At 39.0% G+C, this 22,607-nt stretch overlaps 1 protein-coding gene across 3 annotated transcripts in view; it reads left to right on the top strand.

The window, feature by feature from the left end:
* The first annotated feature begins 4,044 nt into the window (after positions 1–4,044).
* Positions 4,045–22,607, top strand: part of fstl4 (follistatin like 4) — a 226,393-nt gene continuing 207,830 nt past the window's right edge. For 2 of the 3 annotated variants that reach the window (XM_089124041.1, XM_089124040.1), the window contains exons 1-2: positions 4,045–4,296; positions 21,652–21,778. In XM_089124041.1, coding sequence (XP_088980167.1) covers positions 4,223–4,296; positions 21,652–21,778 — 201 coding nt within the window. In that variant the 5' untranslated portion in view covers positions 4,045–4,222. Of the gene's footprint in view, positions 4,297–12,461; positions 12,591–21,651; positions 21,779–22,607 lie in introns of those variants that run through there. The other variant, XM_089124042.1, reaches the window with a different exon arrangement.

Here is a 22,607-nt window from a genome sequence, read left to right as displayed (position 1 = left end):
GTTTAATGTGATAGCATCTGGTTTAACGTGATAGCGTCCGGTTTAATATGATAGCGTCTGGTTTAACGTGATAGCGTCCGGTTTAACATGATAGCGTCCGGTTACGTGATAGCGTCCGGTTTAATGTGATAGCATCTGGTTTAACGTGATAGCGTCCGGTTTAATATGATAGCGTCTGGTTTAACGTGATAGCGTCCGGTTTAACATGATAGCGTCCGGTTACGTGATAGCGTCCGGTTTAATGTGATAGCATCTGGTTTAACGTGATAGCGTCCGGTTATATGATAGCGTCCGGTTTAATATGATAGCGTCCGGTTTAATATGATAGCGTCTGGTTTAACGTGATAGCGTCCGGTTTAACATGATAGCGTCCGGTTACGTGATAGCGTCCGGTTTAATGTGATAGCATCTGGTTTAACGTGATAGCGTCCGGTTATGTGATAGCGCCAGTTTAACATTATAGCGTCCAGTTTAACGTGATAGCGCTGGTTTAACGTGATAGCGCCGGTTTAACGTGATAGCGTCCGGTTTAACGTGATAGTGCCAGTTTAACGTGATAGCGTTCGGTTTAACGTGATAGCATCCGGTTACATAATACCATCCGGTTTAACGTGATAGCATCTGGTTACGTGATAGTGCCAGTTTAACATGATAGCGTTCAGTTTAACGTGATAGCGTCTGGTTTAATGTGATAGCGTCCAGTTACGTGATAGTGCCAGTTTAACATGATAGCATCCAGTTTAACGTGATAGTGCCAGTTTAACGTGATAGCGCCGGTTTAACGTGATAGTGCCAGTTTAACGTGATAGCGCCGGTTTAACGTGATAGTGCCAGTTTAACGTGATAGCGCCGGTTTAACGTGATAGCGTCCGGTTTAAGGAGATAGCGCCAGTTTAACATGCTAGCGTCCGGTTTAACATGCTAGCGTCCGGTTTAACGTGATAGCGTCCGGTTTAACGTGATAGTGCCAGTTTAACGTGATAGCGTTCGGTTTAACGTGATAGCATCCGGTTACATAATACCATCCGGTTTAACGTGATAGCATCTGGTTACGTGATAGTGCCAGTTTAACATGATAGCGTTCAGTTTAACGTGATAGCGTCTGGTTTAATGTGATAGCGTCCAGTTACGTGATAGTGCCAGTTTAACATGATAGCATCCAGTTTAACGTGATAGTGCCAGTTTAACGTGATAGCGCCGGTTTAACGTGATAGTGCCAGTTTAACGTGATAGCGCCGGTTTAACGTGATAGTGCCAGTTTAACGTGATAGCGCCGGTTTAACGTGATAGCGTCCGGTTTAAGGAGATAGCGCCAGTTTAACATGCTAGCGTCCGGTTTAACATGCTAGCGTCCGGTTTAACGTGATAGCGTCCGGTTACGTTATAGTGTCTGGTTACGTGATAGCGTCTGGTTTAATGCGATAGTGTCCAGTTGAACGTGATAGCGTCTGGTTTAATGCGATAGTGTCCGGTTTAACGTGATAGCGTCTGGTTTAAAGCGATAGTGTCCGGTTTAACGTGATAGCGTCCGGTTTAAAGCGATAGTGTCCGGTTTAACGCGATAGCGTCCGGTTTAACGTTCCACTTACTCATTTTTTTTCCTCATTTCATGAATCTGCAACTCTTCCATCAAATAAACATGATAAACCGTGTTAAATATGGATTCCTCTAAAGATGCATTAGGCTGGTTTGTAATGAAATCCGATTATTTTGGGAAGCTGCTATAGGTTTTCTAGGTTAATGGCAGCTACAGGGAGAAATGGCGGGAAATAGAGATGAAACAGGAGAAAGGCGAAGGGAATCGGTAATGTGACGGATGTGGGGACATAAAACGGCGAGATATAAGCAAACAAAGCAATGGAAACAAAAGGCGAGTGTGCTTTAGGGTGTTTATGTGTGCAGGTCGGGACCAGAATAAGAGTGACATATCGTCCACAAGACGGAGCCGCAGGAGCATTGTGTTTCATCAGGCCCTTGCTTTCATCTCGTCGTCATCTGGGGTCCAAAAGCCATCAAATCAGAAAGGCAAAAGAAAGAGAAACAAAAGGAACGAGGAGCTTCAAGCAGAGACTGCGACTGTGCATCACATCAGGAGATGAGGCTTTATCCTGGAGCTGTCCAACACTGCCCTGCGCCGTCATTACCCGTCCCGCACAACACACACACACACACACATAGGCCTGTCACAATAAATTATTGCGATAAACAATAATATTGTCGTTCCGAGACCATTTACATCTAAAATAATGCTAATGGCATAATAATGCAGGCACTGGCACACCTTTTCAAACTTCAAAGATCAATAAACTTTTATTTCTAAAGACGTTTAACACAGAAAATGAAAAATATTGTAAAAATCCACAATTAACAAACAAAACAACCAAAAAGAACAAAACTCTCTGTTAACGAAAAATTCACTTGAATAAATGCCAAAAACAATAAATAAAACTGATGTAAACAAAACCCGACCCTACATGATCTGTTCTTAAAGCATTAACACACAAACCACTGTTAACTATCTCATTTTTTTATTGTGTGATTAATCCATTTATCGACTATCGCGACGGGCCCACACACACACACACACACACACAGATAATTGCTTTTGTGCTAATTGCTAATTGGTCGATATTATGTATACTTTCTAGCTGTACCTTACCTTGCCTTTTGTAATGTGAAAATGAGATAAATAATGGACACAAATGGAAAAACATGAATTTGTTTATTTGATGTCATTCATTTATTTATTGTTGCCAAATGGACAGATCTTAGATTCGTCGTTAGGTAACGTTAGCCTAGCTACCCAGATAGCAAACTGACATTGAATCAACGTGGAAACGACGTCTCTCATGACATTGAAACAACGTTGATTTTGCTCATCGAATTAACGTTGAACCAACGTCAGATGCGGCATTCTTCAAAGCTAAATGAAAATCGAAAATTGGTTTGCTTTCATAACGTTGAAACAACGCGTTGATTTCAAGTTGATTTTCCGTTAGTTTTGAAAGAATGACGCGTCTGACGTTGGTTCAACGTTAATTCGATGAGCAAAACTATGTCAGATCAACGTTGTTTCGATGTCATATTTCCACGTTGATTCAATGTCAGTTTGCTATCTGGGCAGCTTGCCAAGCTATTTTCATAAATAATCTGTAAGATCATTTGTACATTCATCTGTGACTGGAGGCCACTGTCTAACATCATCAACCCAAGAAGTCATTCTGCCTGGCTGTAGAGGTTTGTTTACACACCGGTAACAGCTCAGTAATGGCGTCGCCACAAGATGGCAGCCTACACAGAACGCTCGTCGGTATCGTGTGTGTGTGTGTGTGTGTGTGTGTGTGTGTGTGTGTGTGTGTGTATAGTACCCCTGGCAAATGTAATCACTGATCAGACAATGTCCCAGTGTCTTAGGAACATTCTAGCCTCTTTATATTGAAAGCCTTGTGAAAGCAGATAAAAAAAAGAGCAATGACATACTAAACAATATAATAATTGTATAAATAATGAAAGGGAGGATTATTAAAAGCACACTAGTTCACAAAATTCTAGTTCACAAAAAAAAAAATAGTTCACTAGGCACACAAAATTCGCTTCAATGAACAATATCAGTGAGATCCAACATTTGTTTACGTTGCTAAGAGTGGTTGCTAAGGGTGTTGTGTAGTGATACAGAGAACCATTGAGTGATGCGGTTTATCGTGAATAAATCAGCCATTGACCAATCAGAATCAAGGACTGGACCGTTTTATAACAGCCTACATGTTTGAGGTCATTTAACTGAAAGCAACTTGCACTTTTTTCCCCCTAAGGCATATTAATAAAAGCCACTTAAATGGGTTTCCGGGTTTAAAATCTTCATCGTGTCTACGTGGACGTGCACTGTGAGTGCGTTGACGACGATTGGTGTCAAATAATTATTAATGAGACTGAGTTTTCTTATCCTATGAGAAGACACGGTCTCTTAATTATTCATGACACCACGTGGATCTTTCCAACGACAGACATGTCGAACTGTTAGATCGGTCGGTCGCAGAGACGCAATCATGGGACGCACACTATTTGTTTTCATGGTGCAAAGTGCGTTGAATATGTTCCCCGCGATGCTGCCAGGGCTAGACTGTGGCTCTGGACGGTTGGTTTGACACATCTAAACAGTCTATGATCTAAACTATCGTGTGTGCTGCAAACATTTTCTCCTGAGAGCTGCAAGAAGTGGATTATGGTGGACTTCGCCTTGTTGACAACTAATCCAAGTTGCTGCGGTATCCCGAGGACTTTTCTATCCATTCAGAGGTGTGTGTGCGTGTGTGTGTGTGTGTGTGTGTGTGTGTGTGTGTGTGTGTGTCTAAAATGAGAAGTCAAACGCCTCCGCAGAGCCATCTTTATTATGAGGGTTCATTACCAAAATAAAGTATACTTCAAGTTTATTTAACTAAGTGAACTTAAGTAACGTTCAAGTAGCCTATTTTTCCAAAGTATACTGTACATACTAAGTATACTAAGATCATAGTACTAGTAGCATTGTAAGTGTAGCCTACTAATTTAATACTTCTTAGGACTGAATTGGCCCACTTTTTAGTTTTAGTATATAAAAGTATACTTTTAAGTATACTTAAAGTGTAAAAGTGGCAAACTTTGAGTTCACAACTAGTTTACTTCAAAGTTTTATTTTGTACACAAGTGAACTTATAGATATACTTCTAGTTTACTAGTTATATACTTCTAGCCTGGATTTTTAGTTTATGAAAGTACACTTTTAAGTATACTACTCAGTAAACTACTAGTTTAATAGTTTTTATACTATAAGTGTACTTGTAAGTTTTCTTTCAGTGAACTTAACATCATACTTATAGTTTACTATTTATATATTATTTTTTGCGCTGTGTACTAATAGGTTACTACTTACATATTGTACTTGAAATATACCTTTTACTGTACTTTATGTACCCTTGATGTTAACTCACTCTACCAGTGGACTACAAACATAAATATTCACAAGACAAACTCAGGAGTCAAAATTAAAAAGTCATTTACTTTATAAATCAAAGTTTTCAAACAAATATTGTTTTGGATGCCCAGTTCAAACAAAGGGCAACACAGTACGAACACATACATAACTACCCACAAACAGGTTGTACTTCTTTAGTTTCTGCATTTAAAGTATACTACTAAGTAGTATTTATGCTTGAAATAAACCATTAACTGCACTTTAAGCATGCAGACTTGATGTTAACTTGCATGTGAAAATTATTTAATAAGGTTAAAAGAGTAAACACAAGTACAAGCCAAGTACACTTAAACTTTCAGTATTCAGAAAGAATACTTTTCTTTAGTATATTTTGATCAAATGATTAAGTACTTAGACTTTTCTGTATACTTGTCAGTATAAGCCAAGTATACTTAAGTATAATTTGCTATGTATATATCTGAAAAGTATATTGAAAGTAGACTGAAAGCACACTCTCTTATTTTTAGTTTAAAACAAGTATTTTAATAGCACACTTGAATAAACTTATTTTTCATAAGGGAAGGGACAGGCGATTAACCAATGACAAGACACATGACAAACAGGGAATCACATGACAATGACAAAACATGACAACTATGTACTTTTAATTCAAACAAAATTCTTTTTTACAAGTCTATATATTCCATAACCCTTGTGACCTCTCGGGAATCACTCATAGTCAAATCAAAGAAACCTTGACCTGTGCCGAGTCTGCGATCAAATAAAGGAAAGATTGTCCATTGCAGTAAATTGGAGATGTTGAATTACACGTGGAGTGCTTTGAAAACCATGCATAGCAGTGCAGCTCCCGTGTGTGTGTGTGTGTGTGTGTGAGCTCCTTACACCAGTTTCACAGCAATGCTACAGGGTTTAGTGTGTTTTGCACCATTTATCCCATGAACTGTCCAGCCTTTATCTCTGAGAGGTCATCTCGAACCTCTGCAGCACAAATCGCAGCATTTTCAACCTAAGTGAGGACAACCATCACACCACCGTTTATCCTCTTCACCTTACATTACACACCCGACCTCATATATCCGACCTTAAATTGCCAAGTTGCCTAAATCATTGACTTCCTCATTCGTGCTTTAAAGGCGCAGTCTTTCACATCTCGGGATGTTGTGGCGTTGTCAAATCAGCCCTTCAGAAGAGTCGGAAACCTGCGAGAAACTTCCTCAGGAAAGTTTGCTGAAAGTTTAGGAAAAAAGCCTCGTCAAGCGATCTCGGGACAGGACTGTCAGGCTGTTCTCATCAGCAAGGCTTGAAAGTCTTGTAAGTTTTGTGCGATATCAAAGGATTTAACTCGCGCACTTTGAACAGCAGTTGACTAACAGATCTGTGGACGTTTTATGGATGAGAAGCCCATTAAACCCTTGTTCTTTTGGAAATTTCCTTTGGTTGAGCTTGTCAAGAGAGCGGTGTGTGAGAGTTAAGACATCCGACAGCAACCTGACAGTCATCTGGAGATCTGGGATGTGCCGTGTTTCCCCCCCCCAGATGAATATTGGCCACTAGATGGCACTAAATAAAGCAAGTACATTCATTTACGGTTCATTGGCACGCGATCAATCATTTAATTTACTGTAAATCGGCAAATACATTTGACAACAATTCCTTTAAAGTCCCCCTGTGGTGTAAATCCAGATTTTAATGTTGTTTATGTGTCTATGTGGTAGGGGTGTAACGGTACACAAAAATCACGGTTCGGTACGTACCTCGGTTTTAAAGTCACGGTTCGGTACGTTTTCGATACAGCAAAAAGAAAGAAATGCCAGAGAAATTTCCTATTTGTTTAAAGAAAAAAAATATTTTTAAAATAAGTGTGAGTTTTCCTAGATCTTGAAACTTTCAGGTTTATAAATGGGGGTCATCTTTGAAGGATGAACAAATAATGTTTTGGTCATCACATTAAAAATAACATTTAAATATATATTTATTTATATAATATTTGAATTTTGAAGTGCTGGTAAAAGATGTGTGAAGCACTTGAAAGCATTTCTCCATTCCAGCCAAACTGGTTCCAGTTAGTGTTACTATATTAAATCCATGGTGAATGTTGCTGGTCTGTGGACGTAAAGTACTAGTTCATTCACGGCACAATGTTTCTCCTGGTTTCCATGACAGCGCTGTTTGATCTAATAGAGATCTACGGTTAATAACGGAGAAATGTGAATGCATCTCACTAGATCTCGCAGCGATGTTATTACCTCAGTGGCGAATTCAAATGTTTTCTTTACCGGATCTCTTAGCGCGGTGTGGTAACAGTGTTGCTTGATCGAGATCGGTTCGCGCTGCACAGATGTTGCTGGTCCGAACTGATAAACGATCCGTGAAGCACATTTATAGCGCAGTTTCGTTCTGCATTCATTACGCTTGCCATTTGATGTTGCGCAACGTTGTGTTGGCCGCGTCAGCACGAATTTTGCCGGCAGGAAAAATGGTCCAAGCAATCGTTCGGTTTGTATGCGTACCGAACCGGAAGCTTCGAACCGAAACGGTTCAATACGAATACATGTACCGTTACACCCCTACTGTGTGGTGTTTTTAATACACTTTAACACACACCATGTGTAAGTTCTTTAGTCGACATCATTGCTGAGTATTTTGAACCAAAGACAGTCTCAAACACACGGTTTGAAATCGCTGGTGTTTCTGACGTCACAAACGACCTTGTAACCAATCAGATCAACGTGTGATCGCCAACCAGTGGATCTCTGAGTGGAGGCGGGGCTCATTTGCATATTCATAGAACCGCGTATACTAAATGAGACAAGGGTGTCGAGTTACATTCAAGATATTTTAAGGCATAAAAACATTTTTTTTATGCCTTAAACATCTGGGACATCTGCGGCATTTGCGACATCTGCATTATCTGCAACATCTGCGACATCTGCAGCATCTGCGTTATCTGCGGCATCTGCTGCATCTGCAACATCTGCGACGTGTCTGCAACATCTGCAATATCTACAACATATGCAGCATCTGCAACATCAGCAACAGCTGCGACAACTGCGAAACCTCCGACAACATCTGCAACACCTGCAACACCTGCGACATCTGCAACATCTGCAACATCTGCGGCATCTGCGACATCTGCAACATCTGCGACATCTGCAACATCTGCGACATCTGCGGCATCTGTGGCATCTGCAGTATCTGCAACATCTGCAACACCTGCAACATCTGCAACATCTGCAACATCTGCGGCATCTGTGGCATCTGCGACATCTGCGACATCTGCGGCATTTGCGACATCTGCATTATCTGCAACATCTGCAACATCTGCGGCATCTGTGGCATCTGCGACATCTGCGACATCTGCGGCATTTGCGACATCTGCATTATCTGCAACATCTGCAACATCTGCGGCATCTGTGGCATCTGCGACATCTGCAACATCTGCGACATCTGCGGCATTTGCGACATCTGCATTATCTGTGGCATCTGCAGTATCTGCAACATCTGCTACATCTGCAACATCTGCGACATCTGCAATATCTACAACACCTGCAACATCTGCAACATCTGCAACATCTGCGGCATCTGTGGCATCTGCGACATCTGCGACATCTGCGGCATTTGCGACATCTGCAGTATCTGCAACATCAGCAACAGCTGCGACAACTGCGAAACCTCCGACAACATCTGCAACATCTGCAACACCTGCAACACCTGCGACATCTGCAGCATCTGCGGCATCTGCGACACCTGCGAGGCCGAATGCAGTGAAGAACTGCAGATCTGTTTGTTAGTGTGTTATTAATGCATGTTTTTGGCAGTGTTGCGGTTAACTGCGATCTCTTCGTGTGTTGTGACTGCATCACTTGCATCACTTGCTCTGCCGTTTGCATTATTCGGGGGGATCATTATTTGGCTGCTGCACTAATAAAGCTCTTTTCTCTTTTGTGATGAATGTTACATTGGCCATAAATATTTCAGGCACACATGCAACTTTGATGCTCACGCTGTATTATCGCCCGTAAGTGTGTCACCTCCTCTCTGCCTTTGAAACCGTGAAGCTGAAGCCGAGCGACACACTCTTCTGTTGCGTATGTACACTCAAAGGCTCTTTAAAACTCTTTGAGTTGTCGTATGATGCGACTCTTTGTGTAGTTATTTCTTTGTGCCATTACTTTAAATGATTATATTTCTGCTGAGGGATTTATTTATTTATTTCCCTCTCCATGGTCAATTACTGGAGACAACAGGGCAAGGGTTTCATACTGTATATCTCAGTAATTATAGCCCCTTTTTTAGTCAAAAGTGATTTATTCCAAATACCATGTTCTAAACCCTCTTAATCCTCTGGTGCTGTTCGGCCATTTTTGACAGATTTTTTTTTTTACTTCATTTGAATGGTACGAAACTTGGTAAAGGTTTTGGCACTTGCTGTGTGAACACACACACACACACACACACACACACACAAATCATGGACATGGTTAGAAAAGGTTATATGTTCCTAAAAAAAGTCAGACTTGTATTGTTCGCATTCAAAAATAAGTGGCCGGGTCCCACCAGACTAAACTAGCGTACACTCCCTCTGTTCGCTGATTGGACAGGTAAAAATTGTCTGGAAAAAATTGCAAATATCCCACAAAAACAGGTGACGTACTAAAGGAAAATGAAAATTGAGCAGAAGTACGTAGGAGGGCGGAGCCAGGCTAAAAAATGAGCCATTGCAAATGAATAAGAGATGAGTTTCGTCTTGTGGAAGCGACCGGTACTGCAGCCGGACACACTCGCACTGAAAGCCTGGTCTTCTGAGATATCAACCTCAGATTTGGAACACAACTGGTTTAGATTCATGGCTTTGATTTTTTGTTTTGCTGTTTTTGCTTTGGAGAATATAGATTTCATATACAAACTGAAAACGGTATTTTTGTGCATTTTTCACAACAATAAATGCAAAAATTGTAACTTTTTTCACTTCAGCAATAATCTGCCAAGTGTCGTCTTTAAAAAGAGACCAAACTTAAAGGTGGAATACCTAAGATTTTTGCATTAAAATATACCAAAATCACAAGGCCAGTGTTATATATTTCGTTAAGATGATAACTTACAATAATGTTCCAAACAATGTTTAAATCGCGAGAAAATTGAGATTTTAACCAAGGAAACGGGGCGTGTGAGCAGGGGTGAGCTGGGAGTCGCGAGTCAATCGCGTCATATCCGCTTACCTCGGTTTCCGCTCGTACTACGTGTAGTCCTGGACAAATGCGGTAGTTGTAGTTGAGCACAATTATTCTTTTCATTTATTCTGGGAATGTGAACTGTTGTCTGTAAAGGGGGTCGCACACCGGACGAGAAGCGCCGCGCCACGTTTAGGACAACTCCACAGTAACGTTATCGAACACCGGGCGCGCACTTTCTCATCAGTGTATGGCCAGCAATATTGTTATGTTTAATGACAGGAAATGAAGATAATGTCTGTTCTAAGTTATGATTGTACTGTACAATTAAATACAATCATTGCTGAGTCTGCATTCTGAAAACTACCTCAGAGCATCCGTTCACTGAATGAATTGAGAATCTCACCTGAAAAATCAGCAATTGTCATTCAAGCAGCTGATTTCTGTAAATGAATGCAAAACTAAATGCATATTGAAGCATAGGGCGAAGTCAGGATCCATTAGCAACGATTTGAGACAAAAATAATAAAAATTTTATATAAAACTATTTAAATGGCGCTCTGTGGCGCAGCAGGATTTTGAACACGGTCCCGAGGTGTTGCTGGGCGCCGCCGGTATGTGTACACTTATAGATAATAATGTGTTCGAATTTTAAATATGTGGCGCGACGCGGCGCTGAGCTTCTCGTCCGGTGTGCGACCCCCTTAACGGTAATTTTGTGAAACTGTAGCTGTGGCTCAATACTTACACGACATGAAAAGATGTGTCAAATGTACATGATTTTTTATTTTTATAAAGTTATCAAAAAGGAGGACCAGCCATGTCAACTCCTTGCAAGAGACCTGCCCCTTCAAAACCTCTCCACCATAGCTTCGTCCAGTGACTCGTACGGTAACATCTGTGATAACTAATTTACTTTTAAACCTGACTTCTCTTGCGGTTATTTCAGTTTAAGGAAAAACAAGCATGTCATTAAACGCAACATTTATAGAAATCTAACTTTACCTCATCCATGACAACTAATTTCCGATTCCCGTCTGACTGATTTATCCCCGGTGGAGTTGAAAACAACAGTTCCCATCATTCCGTGTTCCTCCACGGCGTCATCAAGCAAAGCCGTTGTTGTTGTTTTGAATGTAGCGCCCTCTAGTGGCATCTAAATCTTAGGTATTGTAGCTTTAAGTCTGTTGCTCTAAAGCATTCAAGAGTGACTTCCGTTTAAGTTTGTCTGAGTTAAGTCTATGCTCAAAAATTGAATAAACGGATTATAACTATTTAGTACCATAAAATACCCTGAAAATACAAAATATGTTTGAAAACTCTCTCCATTTTGGCCTTCCGTTCACCAAGGGAAAGCGTTTGTGTCCTCATTGTAACAAAATGAGAATCACTAAAATTATTGAAATATATTTTTACACAAAGGTCTTGTTAATGATGTTCAGGTTTTGTTGAAGGTTATTAATGTAACAGTTTTTCAATAATTGACGAATATGTAAAAGGATGGTATATTTAGTCTGAACAACAATAATTAACATGACAATAAGCAGCCGGCTGACTTTTACATTTGGTGACATGACATGGTTTGATTCAGATGAAAAATATCATATATTTAGCTGAGTGTCATATTTATAATGAAACCATCATATTAAAAAATATTATATTAAGAATAAAACATCATATTTCTCTGTTACTAGTGTAAAGCTTTATTATGGATCTCATTCAATGCTTTCAGAATCTTTACTTTTTTTTATTACAAAATAATTTTGTTTCTGAATTTTTAAAATTAGCATATTTTAACCACAGTATATTTACTGAACAAAAAATTAATACTTTTTTAAAATCAAAATAACCAAAAATAATATAAACTTTCCTAAAGTGATTGAGAAGGTTTTGAACAGGTAGAAATTATTAACATATTTTTTTTGCATCAGTACTGTGTGTCTGCAGTAAAACACCTTGACAACTCACATTTATAAGATTTGTGAACAAAATAAAGCACTTTTATGATTTTTTTTTTCTCACACAAAATCTGTTGCTCCATCAATGTTCAATAAAACAGATTGATTTTGCAATCATACGGCACACCTTCACTTCTCCCATGACTCGTGCTTCATTTTCGAGCATCTTGTTTTTAGTGATTATTATGTTTATTATACAGTAGTGTTACAGATATGATGATTGTAGTGAAGTGTGTGGCAGTAGCGCAGCAGACTCGGGGATCTTCGGTGCGTGTGTGTTATATGCGCTGTGTGACGTCGAAAGAGAGAGAGAGAGAGAGAGAGAGAGCAGCTGATATAGGGTGAGCTGGAATATCGGGCCACTCAGTTGAAGGATGGAGTGAGTGTGTGTGTGTGTGTGTGTGTGTTCTTCTGTAGATCTGTGAGTCTCTGGACAGCTAAAGCGCACATTGCACGCAGTATTTCTGTCTCGGCGCAGGAACACGACAGGTAAACCACGGGCGAATGAGCCTTTCTCACTTTATTCTGTGATGCTGGTCGCGTCTCATTATAAACATTAGGATTATTATCATAACGTCGCTTCTGCGCGCGAACTCGAATTAGGCTACATACGTGCATTATATCTGCATTTGGTTTGTATCGAGTAGCAAGAGTTTACACTGTAGTGTGTGTTTGTGTGTGTGCAGTCGGGGTCTATGCCTCATGTTTAGTGCGTTGCCTTCATAGACAGCACTTCTGGGCATCAGTGGCGCGCGCGCGAGGAGCGGGAGTGATGATGCCCAAACATGCGGTCTAGTTACACCTCGATCACACACACACACACACACACACACACACACACACACACACACGGGAACATCAGGACCTTTACTTAGACAGCCAGCTCTGTTTCATCAGAAATGATCTTCATGTGTTATAGAGTTACGCTGTTGTTTTATCGCTAACAATATAACACTCTGCCGTATTAACGGGTTTATAAAACAATTTATTAAACATTGTCAAGATATTCAGTAGCCTATTTATTTGGCAATATAAAAAATGATATATAGGCTAGGCTACGTGCAATCACACAATTTGATTTGATGTAGGCTATAGTCGCAATTATGCAGATTTACTGTTGTTATTACTGTAGTGAGTATAGAAACTAATTAAAGTCTTACATTTGTGTTAGTAACAGGAAAAGAATGTAAACATTCAAGAGTAAAACAAAAATTTGGTTAAACTTTACCGTGATATTTTATTAGAAGACAATAGGCTACATGTAAAATATAGCTAAGTAAACTGTATGAATCTTTCTTCCCATAATTTATCCATGCAAACCATCTGATTTAGTGTATTTGTTCAGTTTTGTTTATTTGTCATCTGTCTTTATGCTTTATTATCCAGACAATCAGTGTTGGTGAAACTAAACTCAGCCTTCTGTGTTATCTGTCATCTAATTTCAGATTTAATTCATATATTAATATAACTTATTAATATATATCCGCTTATATAAACTGCTGGTGACGGCATCATTGTATTTTGTAATGTAATGTTCAACCAGATTCAGATTTCACTGTAAAAACGAAATATTTCTCGACATTGTATCGTACAAATGGAAATACAGCGTGCATTTGACAAAATAGCGTTTAAACGTAATGCTAATGTTGTTATTACCTCTGACATCTGGCCGTAATAGGCGGTAACATGAGTGTGGTATAAGAATACTAATCAGAATAATGTAAATCGCGTGTAAAGTTCTGCTTCAATGTTGCGTGATCACTGATTATTAGAAATAATCCCACTATCGGCGCACATGTAAACGCGGCCATTGTTGTGTTGTGTGAGAAGTGCTTCAGCTTCAGGACTGAACACGCTTTACTGGACAAAACTAATAAAAATGATATTAGCATGAACTATAGGGTGAATGTGCACAATTTTGTAAGCAGTGGTTTGATATTTTCTTTCATTTTGTATGGTTTTTGAACTCAAGTATTAAAGCTGACGGATGAATTTGCCCCAAAATGCTGTCGGATTTGATTGGACGTGCAACCTTTAACATCCTTTTATTTATTTATTAAGAATATTTGGTTAATATGTGGTTAGTTGTGAAACATTCCTTGACACACTTGCGAGTTTATGATGAAGGCACGATGTGTTTCGATGATGATGCTTTATATCGTTCTAATAAACACAAGCAGAGAATGTGCCTGACGTGATCATTGATGTCGTCTTCATGCAGTGTGTGTGAATGTCATTCCCGGTGTCTGTTCATTGTTTGGACTTGTTTGCGGATCAATCCGGATGGAGAATTGCTCAGCTGTGGTTCATGTTCTCTTGAAAAGTTATGTTTCCCGTTTGTGATGCGACTCACGCTCCTGCACTGGTTTGTGGTGTTTGGAGAGTGTTTAATGCGATGTGTGTGTTCACCATGGCACGCTAACCCTCAATCTGGATGAACGGCTAGCCTGTGATTTGTTTAGTCTGTTATTGAAGTTTGTTCAGTAGGCTACTGCTGTTGTTATTAGGCGTCCAGATGAATCCTTCAGATTTTCTGTAAACGTTTCTTTTCACTTGTGTTGGGAATATTCAGGGCAACTCAACGCAACTCGTGTGCTGCCGCTGTTGTTGTCAGTTTACACGAGCATAATTAGCATAAAACAGAATTATTTTATGCCAGCTAAAATGTGAGTATGATCTGAGAAGCAGAGGAAGTGTATTAGAGACACGCGAGGCTAACCAGCGCAAGACGTCATATAACTGACGTCTTGGGACGTGTTTTGACCATACGTCAACATCCGCCTTTTTAGGGTACCCTTAAACGTCGGTTAGATGACGTTATCGGATCCTAACCCTACCCAAGACCTAAACCTAACCCGTCACCTAACCGACGTTAAAGTTCACTTTAAAAAAAACAAACAAACAAAACTTTTGCTGATAATTTACTCGCCCCCATGTCATCCAAGATGTCCATGTCTTTCTTTCTTCAGTCGAAAAGAAATGAAGGTTTTTGATGAAAACATTCCAGGATTTTCTCCATATAATGGACTCCAATGGGGACCAAACGGTTCAAGGTCCAAACGAGAGTTTCAGTGCAGCTTCAAATGTCTTTAAACGACACCAGATGATGAATAAGGGTCTTATCTAGGACCCTTCGAGTCATGACTCGAAAAAAGATTTGTTCATTTTGATGAACGAGTTCGAACAGGAGAGTCACAAACGCGCATCACAGAACAGAGCAAGGCGAGCATTTGAGCTTATAAAACTTAAACTTTGTTATTTATTTTTGAAATGAGCGATCGTTTCGCTTGATAAGACCCTTATTCATCGTCTGGTGTCGTTTAAAGCCCTTTGAACAGTTTGAAACTCTCATTTGGACCTTGAACCGTTTGGTCCCCATTGAAGTCCATTATGTGTAGAAAATCCTGGAATGTTTTCATCAAAAACCTTAATTTCTTTTCGACTGAAGAAAGAAAGACATGGACATCTTGAATGACACGGGGGCGAGTAAATTATCAACAAAAGTTTTTTTCAAAAGTCAACTACTCCTTTAAAGGTAAAGCGTCAGTTGTATGACGGCCCGGGATCGTCATGTAACCGACGTTTAAGGGTACCCTAAAAAGGCGGATGTTGACGTATGGTCAAAAGACGTCCCAAGACGTCAGTTAAATGACTTCTTGGGATGAGACTGTGTTAGGCTAACACATCTCGAGCCGTTTCACATTACAACTTTAAATCTACAGACGAACCAACGTGAACTCATTCATAGTTAGCTAGTTGGGAATTAATGTGTCAAGAGGACTTCACTGATGCAATGCGTACTATTTCATCACGCACAGCTTTTTATACTCGGGTTGATTGAACATTTCATCTCTAGATGGATTTTATTGCGTTTGTTATAAATCAAACCAATTATGACCACACACACACATAATAATGTTACTGTACATTGACACATGAAAAAAAACTTGTGGAATAACAGGAGTGTGTGTGTGTGTTTGATGAATACAGCAGTGTTTGACCAGCTTCAGTGTGTGACCAACATAGTTTCTTACGGAAAACAAGGGAAATGACTTTGTTTCGCTCTCTGAATCTACAAAAGCTGATGTCCGGCCTAGGAATGATGCAGTTTGTCTTTTATTCAAATATTATTAAAAAATGTGTAAACTGCAGAATGGTTTTATTTGACTTCATCGTTTTCTTCGTTTTATTAATGGTTGTCATTTCTGGCAAAAGATACAAAGAAATAATGAACTGTAATATAATAATATGCTGAACATGTGAGCTGAGAGTCATTTACTATTGCATCGTATATTAAACTTGGTAATGGTATTTATCTGACAAAATGATTTGGTGAAAAAAGGCACATCTACAGGTTTTGTGTTTTCAGATGCAAATTTCACTTTTTCATGCTGTATATTAATATTTGTGTACAAATGTGTGTAAGGTGTGTGTGGACACCACCAGCCTGTTTCTGTCAGGACCACTATCGTCAAATACGATTGACAATTAGCCCTTTTTTTTATCCCGCCGAAACAAAAGAGTCTCATTTATCAAGCATTTTGACATCACACTGTCCAGGCTCCGCCCACGCCCAGTCCATTATTAGCATAGCCCCGCCCTCAGCCAGTTGTTCTCTGTGCTGGAGCGACACCAGAGTCTTCATTTGATGTAATGTGTGTGTGAATTATTTGACTCCAGACTGCTTTCTGGACTAGTCCTTTCAGCCAGTGTTATGGGAGTAATGAAAAGGAGTTCATAGGATTTGTTTTTCGGTTATAACGTTTGTTAGGGTTTATTAGGGTCTGCATATATTTGTTTCCTGTTAGCTGTAACGAGTGTTTTTGTGTGATTCACTGTGTATGATGATGAAACGGAGAGAGAGTTTATGGATAAGACTTTATTGTGCACTTTCTGGACGCTTCATCTTCTGTGTGATGTACAATAAACTTCCTAAAACTCATCAGTGAAGTTTTGTCCATCATTCGGACAGGGTCTACTCTGCTACAACTGGCTTGTAGTGGATAAAAGCAAGATGACAACATGAGATTGATGAGATTGACAAAGATGAGATTGTCCTGTTTTGAGCATGAGCTCAAAGTTGCTCAAACTCATGAGCATGAGTTGTTGCATGAGCTCTTGAAGCTCCGCCCTCTTCTTGAAAGGGGGCGGGGAGCTGCAGCTTATTTGCATTTAAAGGGACACACGCAAAACAGCGTTTTTGCTCACACATCAAAAGGCAATTTTAATATGCTATATTTAACATTATCTTTGGGGTAATTTGAGCTGAAACTTGACATACACTCTCATCACAGACTTATTTTGTGTTGTAAAAAGGGGCAATCGTTGTGTCCTTTAATGTACAGGACGGGTTAGATGTTTGGAAACATTACTATTTTTAATGCTTTTTGAAAGGGTTTTTATGCTCAAGCCTGATTTTATTTGATGAAAAATAAAGAAAATATTATTACAATTTAAAATAATGTTTTTTATATTTTAATATACTCTAAAATATGATTTATTCAGTGTCACATGATCCTTCAGAAATCACTCTAATATGACGATTTGATACCCAGTTGTTATATAGTTGAAAAAACATTTCTAACAATACACATCTTTATCACTTTTTATCAATTTAACTCATCCTTGGGGAATAAAAGTATTCTCCTTTCAAAAAAAGAAAGTAAGAAAATACTGACCCCAAACTTTTGAATGTGCATATTATTAAGCACTTTTATATTTTTTGGGTTAGGGTTAGGGTTCAGCTCCACCCCCTGATCCACCCGCATCTCCACCCCCTGATCCCTAACCCCATCCCCTAACCTACCCATCTCCACCCCCTGATCCCTAACCCCATCCCCTAACCCAGTGTTTCCCAACCCTGTTCCTCGCGGCACACCAACACTGCGTGTTTTCTTTGTCTCCCTAATCAAACACACCCGATTCAACCCATTAGCTCATTAACCCACCTGATTATGAGCTGATGGGTTGAGTCAGGTGTGTTTGATAAGGGAGACAAAGAAAACACGCAGTGTTGGTGTGCCGCGAGGAACAGGGTTGGGAAACACTGCCCTAACCTACCCATCTCCACCCCCTGATCTTTAACTCCACCCCTAATCCTACCCATCTCCACCCACTGATCCCTAACCGCATCCCTAATCCTACCCATCTCCCCCTGATCCCTAACTCCACCCCTAAACCTACCAGCTATTTTATTTGACGCCCAAGAAACGAAAAATCTGGTTATGGTTCAGTGATTAGTTATGAAATCTTACTGGCTACATAAATTCAATCTTATTTAATCCTCCTTATGAAAGTTTATCTGCTCGAATCATTTATGTTAATTAAACACTAGGCTATAGTTAAAAAAGACGTTTGTACTGATTATTGTTGTCCATAAATCGAACTTCCATGCCTCTTATATAGTAATTATATAATGTACAATTAATTAGGCTACTACGTACTAATGCCCGCACACACTCGGTCTCTCTCGCGCGCTGAAACGCTCGGCCTCTCTCGCGCGCACTGCTCGGTCTCTCTCTCGCGCACTGAAACGCTCGGCCTCTCTCGCGCGCACGCACTGCTCGGTCTCTCTCGCGCGCACTGAAACGCTCGGCCTCTCTCGCGCGCACTGCTCGGTCTCTCTCGCGCGCACTGAAACGCTCGGCTCGGCCTCTCTCTCTCTCTCGCGCGCGCGCACTGAAACGCTCGTTCTCTCTCGCGCAGTTCGCTTCGCTTTTGTCCAGTCCGGCGCCTCATAGTGAAACGTAGTTTGCGCGCAGCGTGCTAGACAGAGTCTGTCGGCGATTTTTCCCATTGTAAAGTCATGCAGTGTGAAACCTTCTGTCACCGATCAATCGTCCAGTGTGAACACAGCAGTGACTGAATGCTGGCCAAGATACAAGAACAGCGACCCGACTACTTTGAAAATCATGCAGTCTGAACTCGGCATTAGGATGATCTTCAAATGCATGATACTATGTAAGATAAAATTATTCATTTTAATGAGCAAAACTTTAACAGAAGCGAGGGCTGTCCAGTTCTAACTCAGTCGCACACGTGGAATATTTAAATTTAGTTAATTAGTTAATTTAATCAATTTTTTTACTGTCCATTTCCAAGAGACAAAATCAAAACGTCCTGTTATGACTCCTAAAATTAGTTAGCAGTAAAATAACGTGATTTTCAGAGAGACAATGTATAAATGTACATATTTTTAATATATAATTTTATAAGTTTCTAGGAATTTTTGTTGAATATTTATATCCAGAATATTTAGATATTTTATTATTTCACATATGATGGTGAAAAGCACCACATATATGTACAATAGGCTCCATACAAACAAGTAAGCCTCCTTAAATTTTTTTTTATGTATTTAGTTTATTTTTTCCACATAGCTGTTCAGAAACACATGATGGCATGGAGACACGTTTGAGAGACGTTAAAACTGTAATCTCAGTGCAACGTTAGTGAAGCAATGGCTCGGACTGCAGTTCTCTATGTGTCGCTCCAGATAAACCATAACTCAGCTCAGACCGAACACACAACGCATCCGCTCTCAGATCATCTCAGTATTAGTGTGGGAAATTATGCTTCATAACCTTATCTTTGTCACAATAACACAATGTCTGCGGGTTCTGCATGCCTCTAATGCTGTTGTTTGCGTATGAATATGATGATGCATAATCTAGATTTTATGTTCATTTTAAATGATGTGCAAGGAAAAAAACGTAGGCTATAACAAATATTCTGTGTAAAGTCTCAATCATAAAAACACACACATAATAATTATAAATCATCTTGAAAAATGCTGTAAAATCAAGTAAGAATTGTGAGATATAAAGTCAGAATTGCGAGATATAAAATCAGAATTTTGAGATATAAAATCAGAATTGCGAGATATAAAGTCAGAAATGCGAGATATAAAGTCAGAATTGTGAGATATAAAGTCAGAATTGTGAGATATAAAGTCAGAATTGCGAGATATAAAGTCAGAATTGTGAGATATAAAGTCAGAATTGCGAGATATAAAGTCAGAATTGTGAGATATAAAGTCAGAATTGCGAGATATAAAGTCAGAATTGTGAGATATAAAGTCAGAATTGTGAGATATAAAGTCAGAATTGCGAGATATAAAGTAAGAATTGAGAGATATAAAGTAAGAATTGCGAGATATAAAGTCAAAATTGCGAGATATAAAGTCAGAATTGCGATTGAGACTTAATTTCTCAGAATTGCGACTTTATATCTCACAATTCTGACTTCATATATCGCAGTTGTTAGATAAATGTCGCAATTATTATTATTATTTTTTTAAATATTCAGTGGCGGAAACAAGCTTCCATACAAATTTGACTTTTAGCCCAATGTTTTATTTGTACATTGGGTTTGTGCAAGTTTCTTTTCTTTTTCTGCCACAGAATAAAAATAAAAAAGGTAATTGTGACTTTTTATCTCACAATTCTGACTTTTTTTGTCACAATTGCGAGATATAAAGTCAGAATTGTGAGATATAAAGTCAGAATTGTGAGATATAAAGTCAGAATTGTGAGATATAAAGTCAGAATTGTGATATATAAAGTAAGAATTGCGAGATATAAAGTCAAAATTTTGAGATATAAAATCAGAATTGCGAAATCTAAAGTCAGAATTGCGAGATATAAAGTCAGAATTACAATTGAGACTTAATTTCTCAGAATTGCAACTTTATATCTCACAATTCTGACTTCATATATCGCAGTTGTTAGATAAATGTCGTAGTTATTATTATTTTTTTTTTTTAAATATTCATTGGCGGAAACAAGCTTCCATACAAATTTGACTTTTAGCCCAATGTTTTATTTGTACATTGGGTTTGTGCAAGTTTCTTTACAATAAATGACACTTGCTCTGATAATTTGTTTAGTACAGTGACGTTTGCATTTTTTAGTTACGTAAAGTCCAGAAGTCAAACTCATTTTCTCCATAGGGAATTATATATTTACTGATAAATGTAAAGACTGTGAGCTTATACCCAAATTCAAGTATAAATTAATAAAAGAATGCATGAATCTAGAATATTTTTTAATGTATATATATATATATATATATATATATATATATTAAAGCAGAGGCTCTGTTCTGTCTTTTGATATATTGCATGTTCAGATATATATGCCGTGAATATTTTGAGAAAAGGATAAAAAACGCTGGCGGGGAAAGAGTTAAACATCATGCATCTTCTTGTATTCAATGTTGAACTCTGGTTCTAACCAAATCTGCTTAGAAATGAATGACAAGATGAAAATATCAAACTTGATGTATAAGGATATCAAACAGATGTGATGTTTTTATTATCGTCATTCAATTCGAACCAGATAAGCAAATATTTTAGACAGTGTGTGGAGTTTAATCTGCTAGTCTGAAATACAGCGACACACACACACACAGAGGGAACTTCTGAACATAAAGCTTCATTCAGACTCATAAACATAGAGATTAATGTGTTTGCTGAGGTGCTCTGACAGGTGTGTGTGTGTGTGTGTGTGTGTGTGTGAGGCTCATCATCTGCTGGTTCTCCTCCTGACAGACTGGCGCTGATGGGCTGGCTGTGGGTTTGGGTTTGGTCCGTTCTGCTGGGATCTTCACTACGGCTCGCTCACGGAGTCCGAGCCGGCGCCGGGACTGGACACACGGTAAAGAGACTTCAGGAAGACGTAAGTCACATTTTCTTCTGGCTCTCAGAGCTATAATGTTTGAGTAATAGTGCAGAATATGTCTATAAAGTAGTTAAAACCTTAACAGAATCATAAGTACAGAAACACTTTACATCTAAATCTGTAGCTATCTTTGGTGTGTGTGTATCTCTGGGTGTAAGTGGATGTTAACAGGGCTAGAAGACCAGTAGTTCTTCCAAACTATATGAAGAAAAAGAGTTCATACACAACACACAGAATCATTTAATTCACTTAATTCATCATTTAATTCACACATAAATCATGAAATATATAGCTGGGTTAAACAGGTTCTTCTTGTGTCGTATATGCGAGTGAAACGCTTCAGGAACAAGAACTAATGTGGGCGGGGCTTGATTTTGTCTATGGGAATTGATTGGATGGTTGATTGGTTGTGGTTTGCTATTGGCTGATCTCCTGTGAGTGACAGGTTATAGCCCCGCCCACATCATCCAAGAAGAGAGGGGAACTGATTCTGAGTCAACATTACCGGGAACATTAAAAAAGATATGATGTGCTCACACAAACACACACACACACTCTCAAAACACTAGCTCAGCAATTCACCATCAATATGGTTCAACTAAGTCATTGTTTTAGTTATATTTTAGGCAGGACACACTCGGTGAGAAGCGTAAAAAGATTAATGAATAGATTTCACCACGTCTGCAGGTGATTCATTAAAAAAAAAAAAAGATGTATAACAAGTTTTCTTATGTTTTAATATGTAAATTATGTTACGAACTGCTCTGAGGCTTGTAGATGAGATCCAAACGCAGCTTTATTTGAGGGCAATCCAGAGGCGTAATCC

Source organism: Pimephales promelas, chromosome 19 (genome assembly GCF_988280905.1).
Source record: "Pimephales promelas chromosome 19, fPimPro1.hap1.1, whole genome shotgun sequence".
In the NCBI taxonomy this organism is placed as follows: Eukaryota; Metazoa; Chordata; class Actinopteri; order Cypriniformes; family Leuciscidae; genus Pimephales; species Pimephales promelas.
The sequence above is the reverse complement of the archived record's forward strand: the minus strand, read 5'-3'. Positions and strand labels throughout refer to the sequence as shown.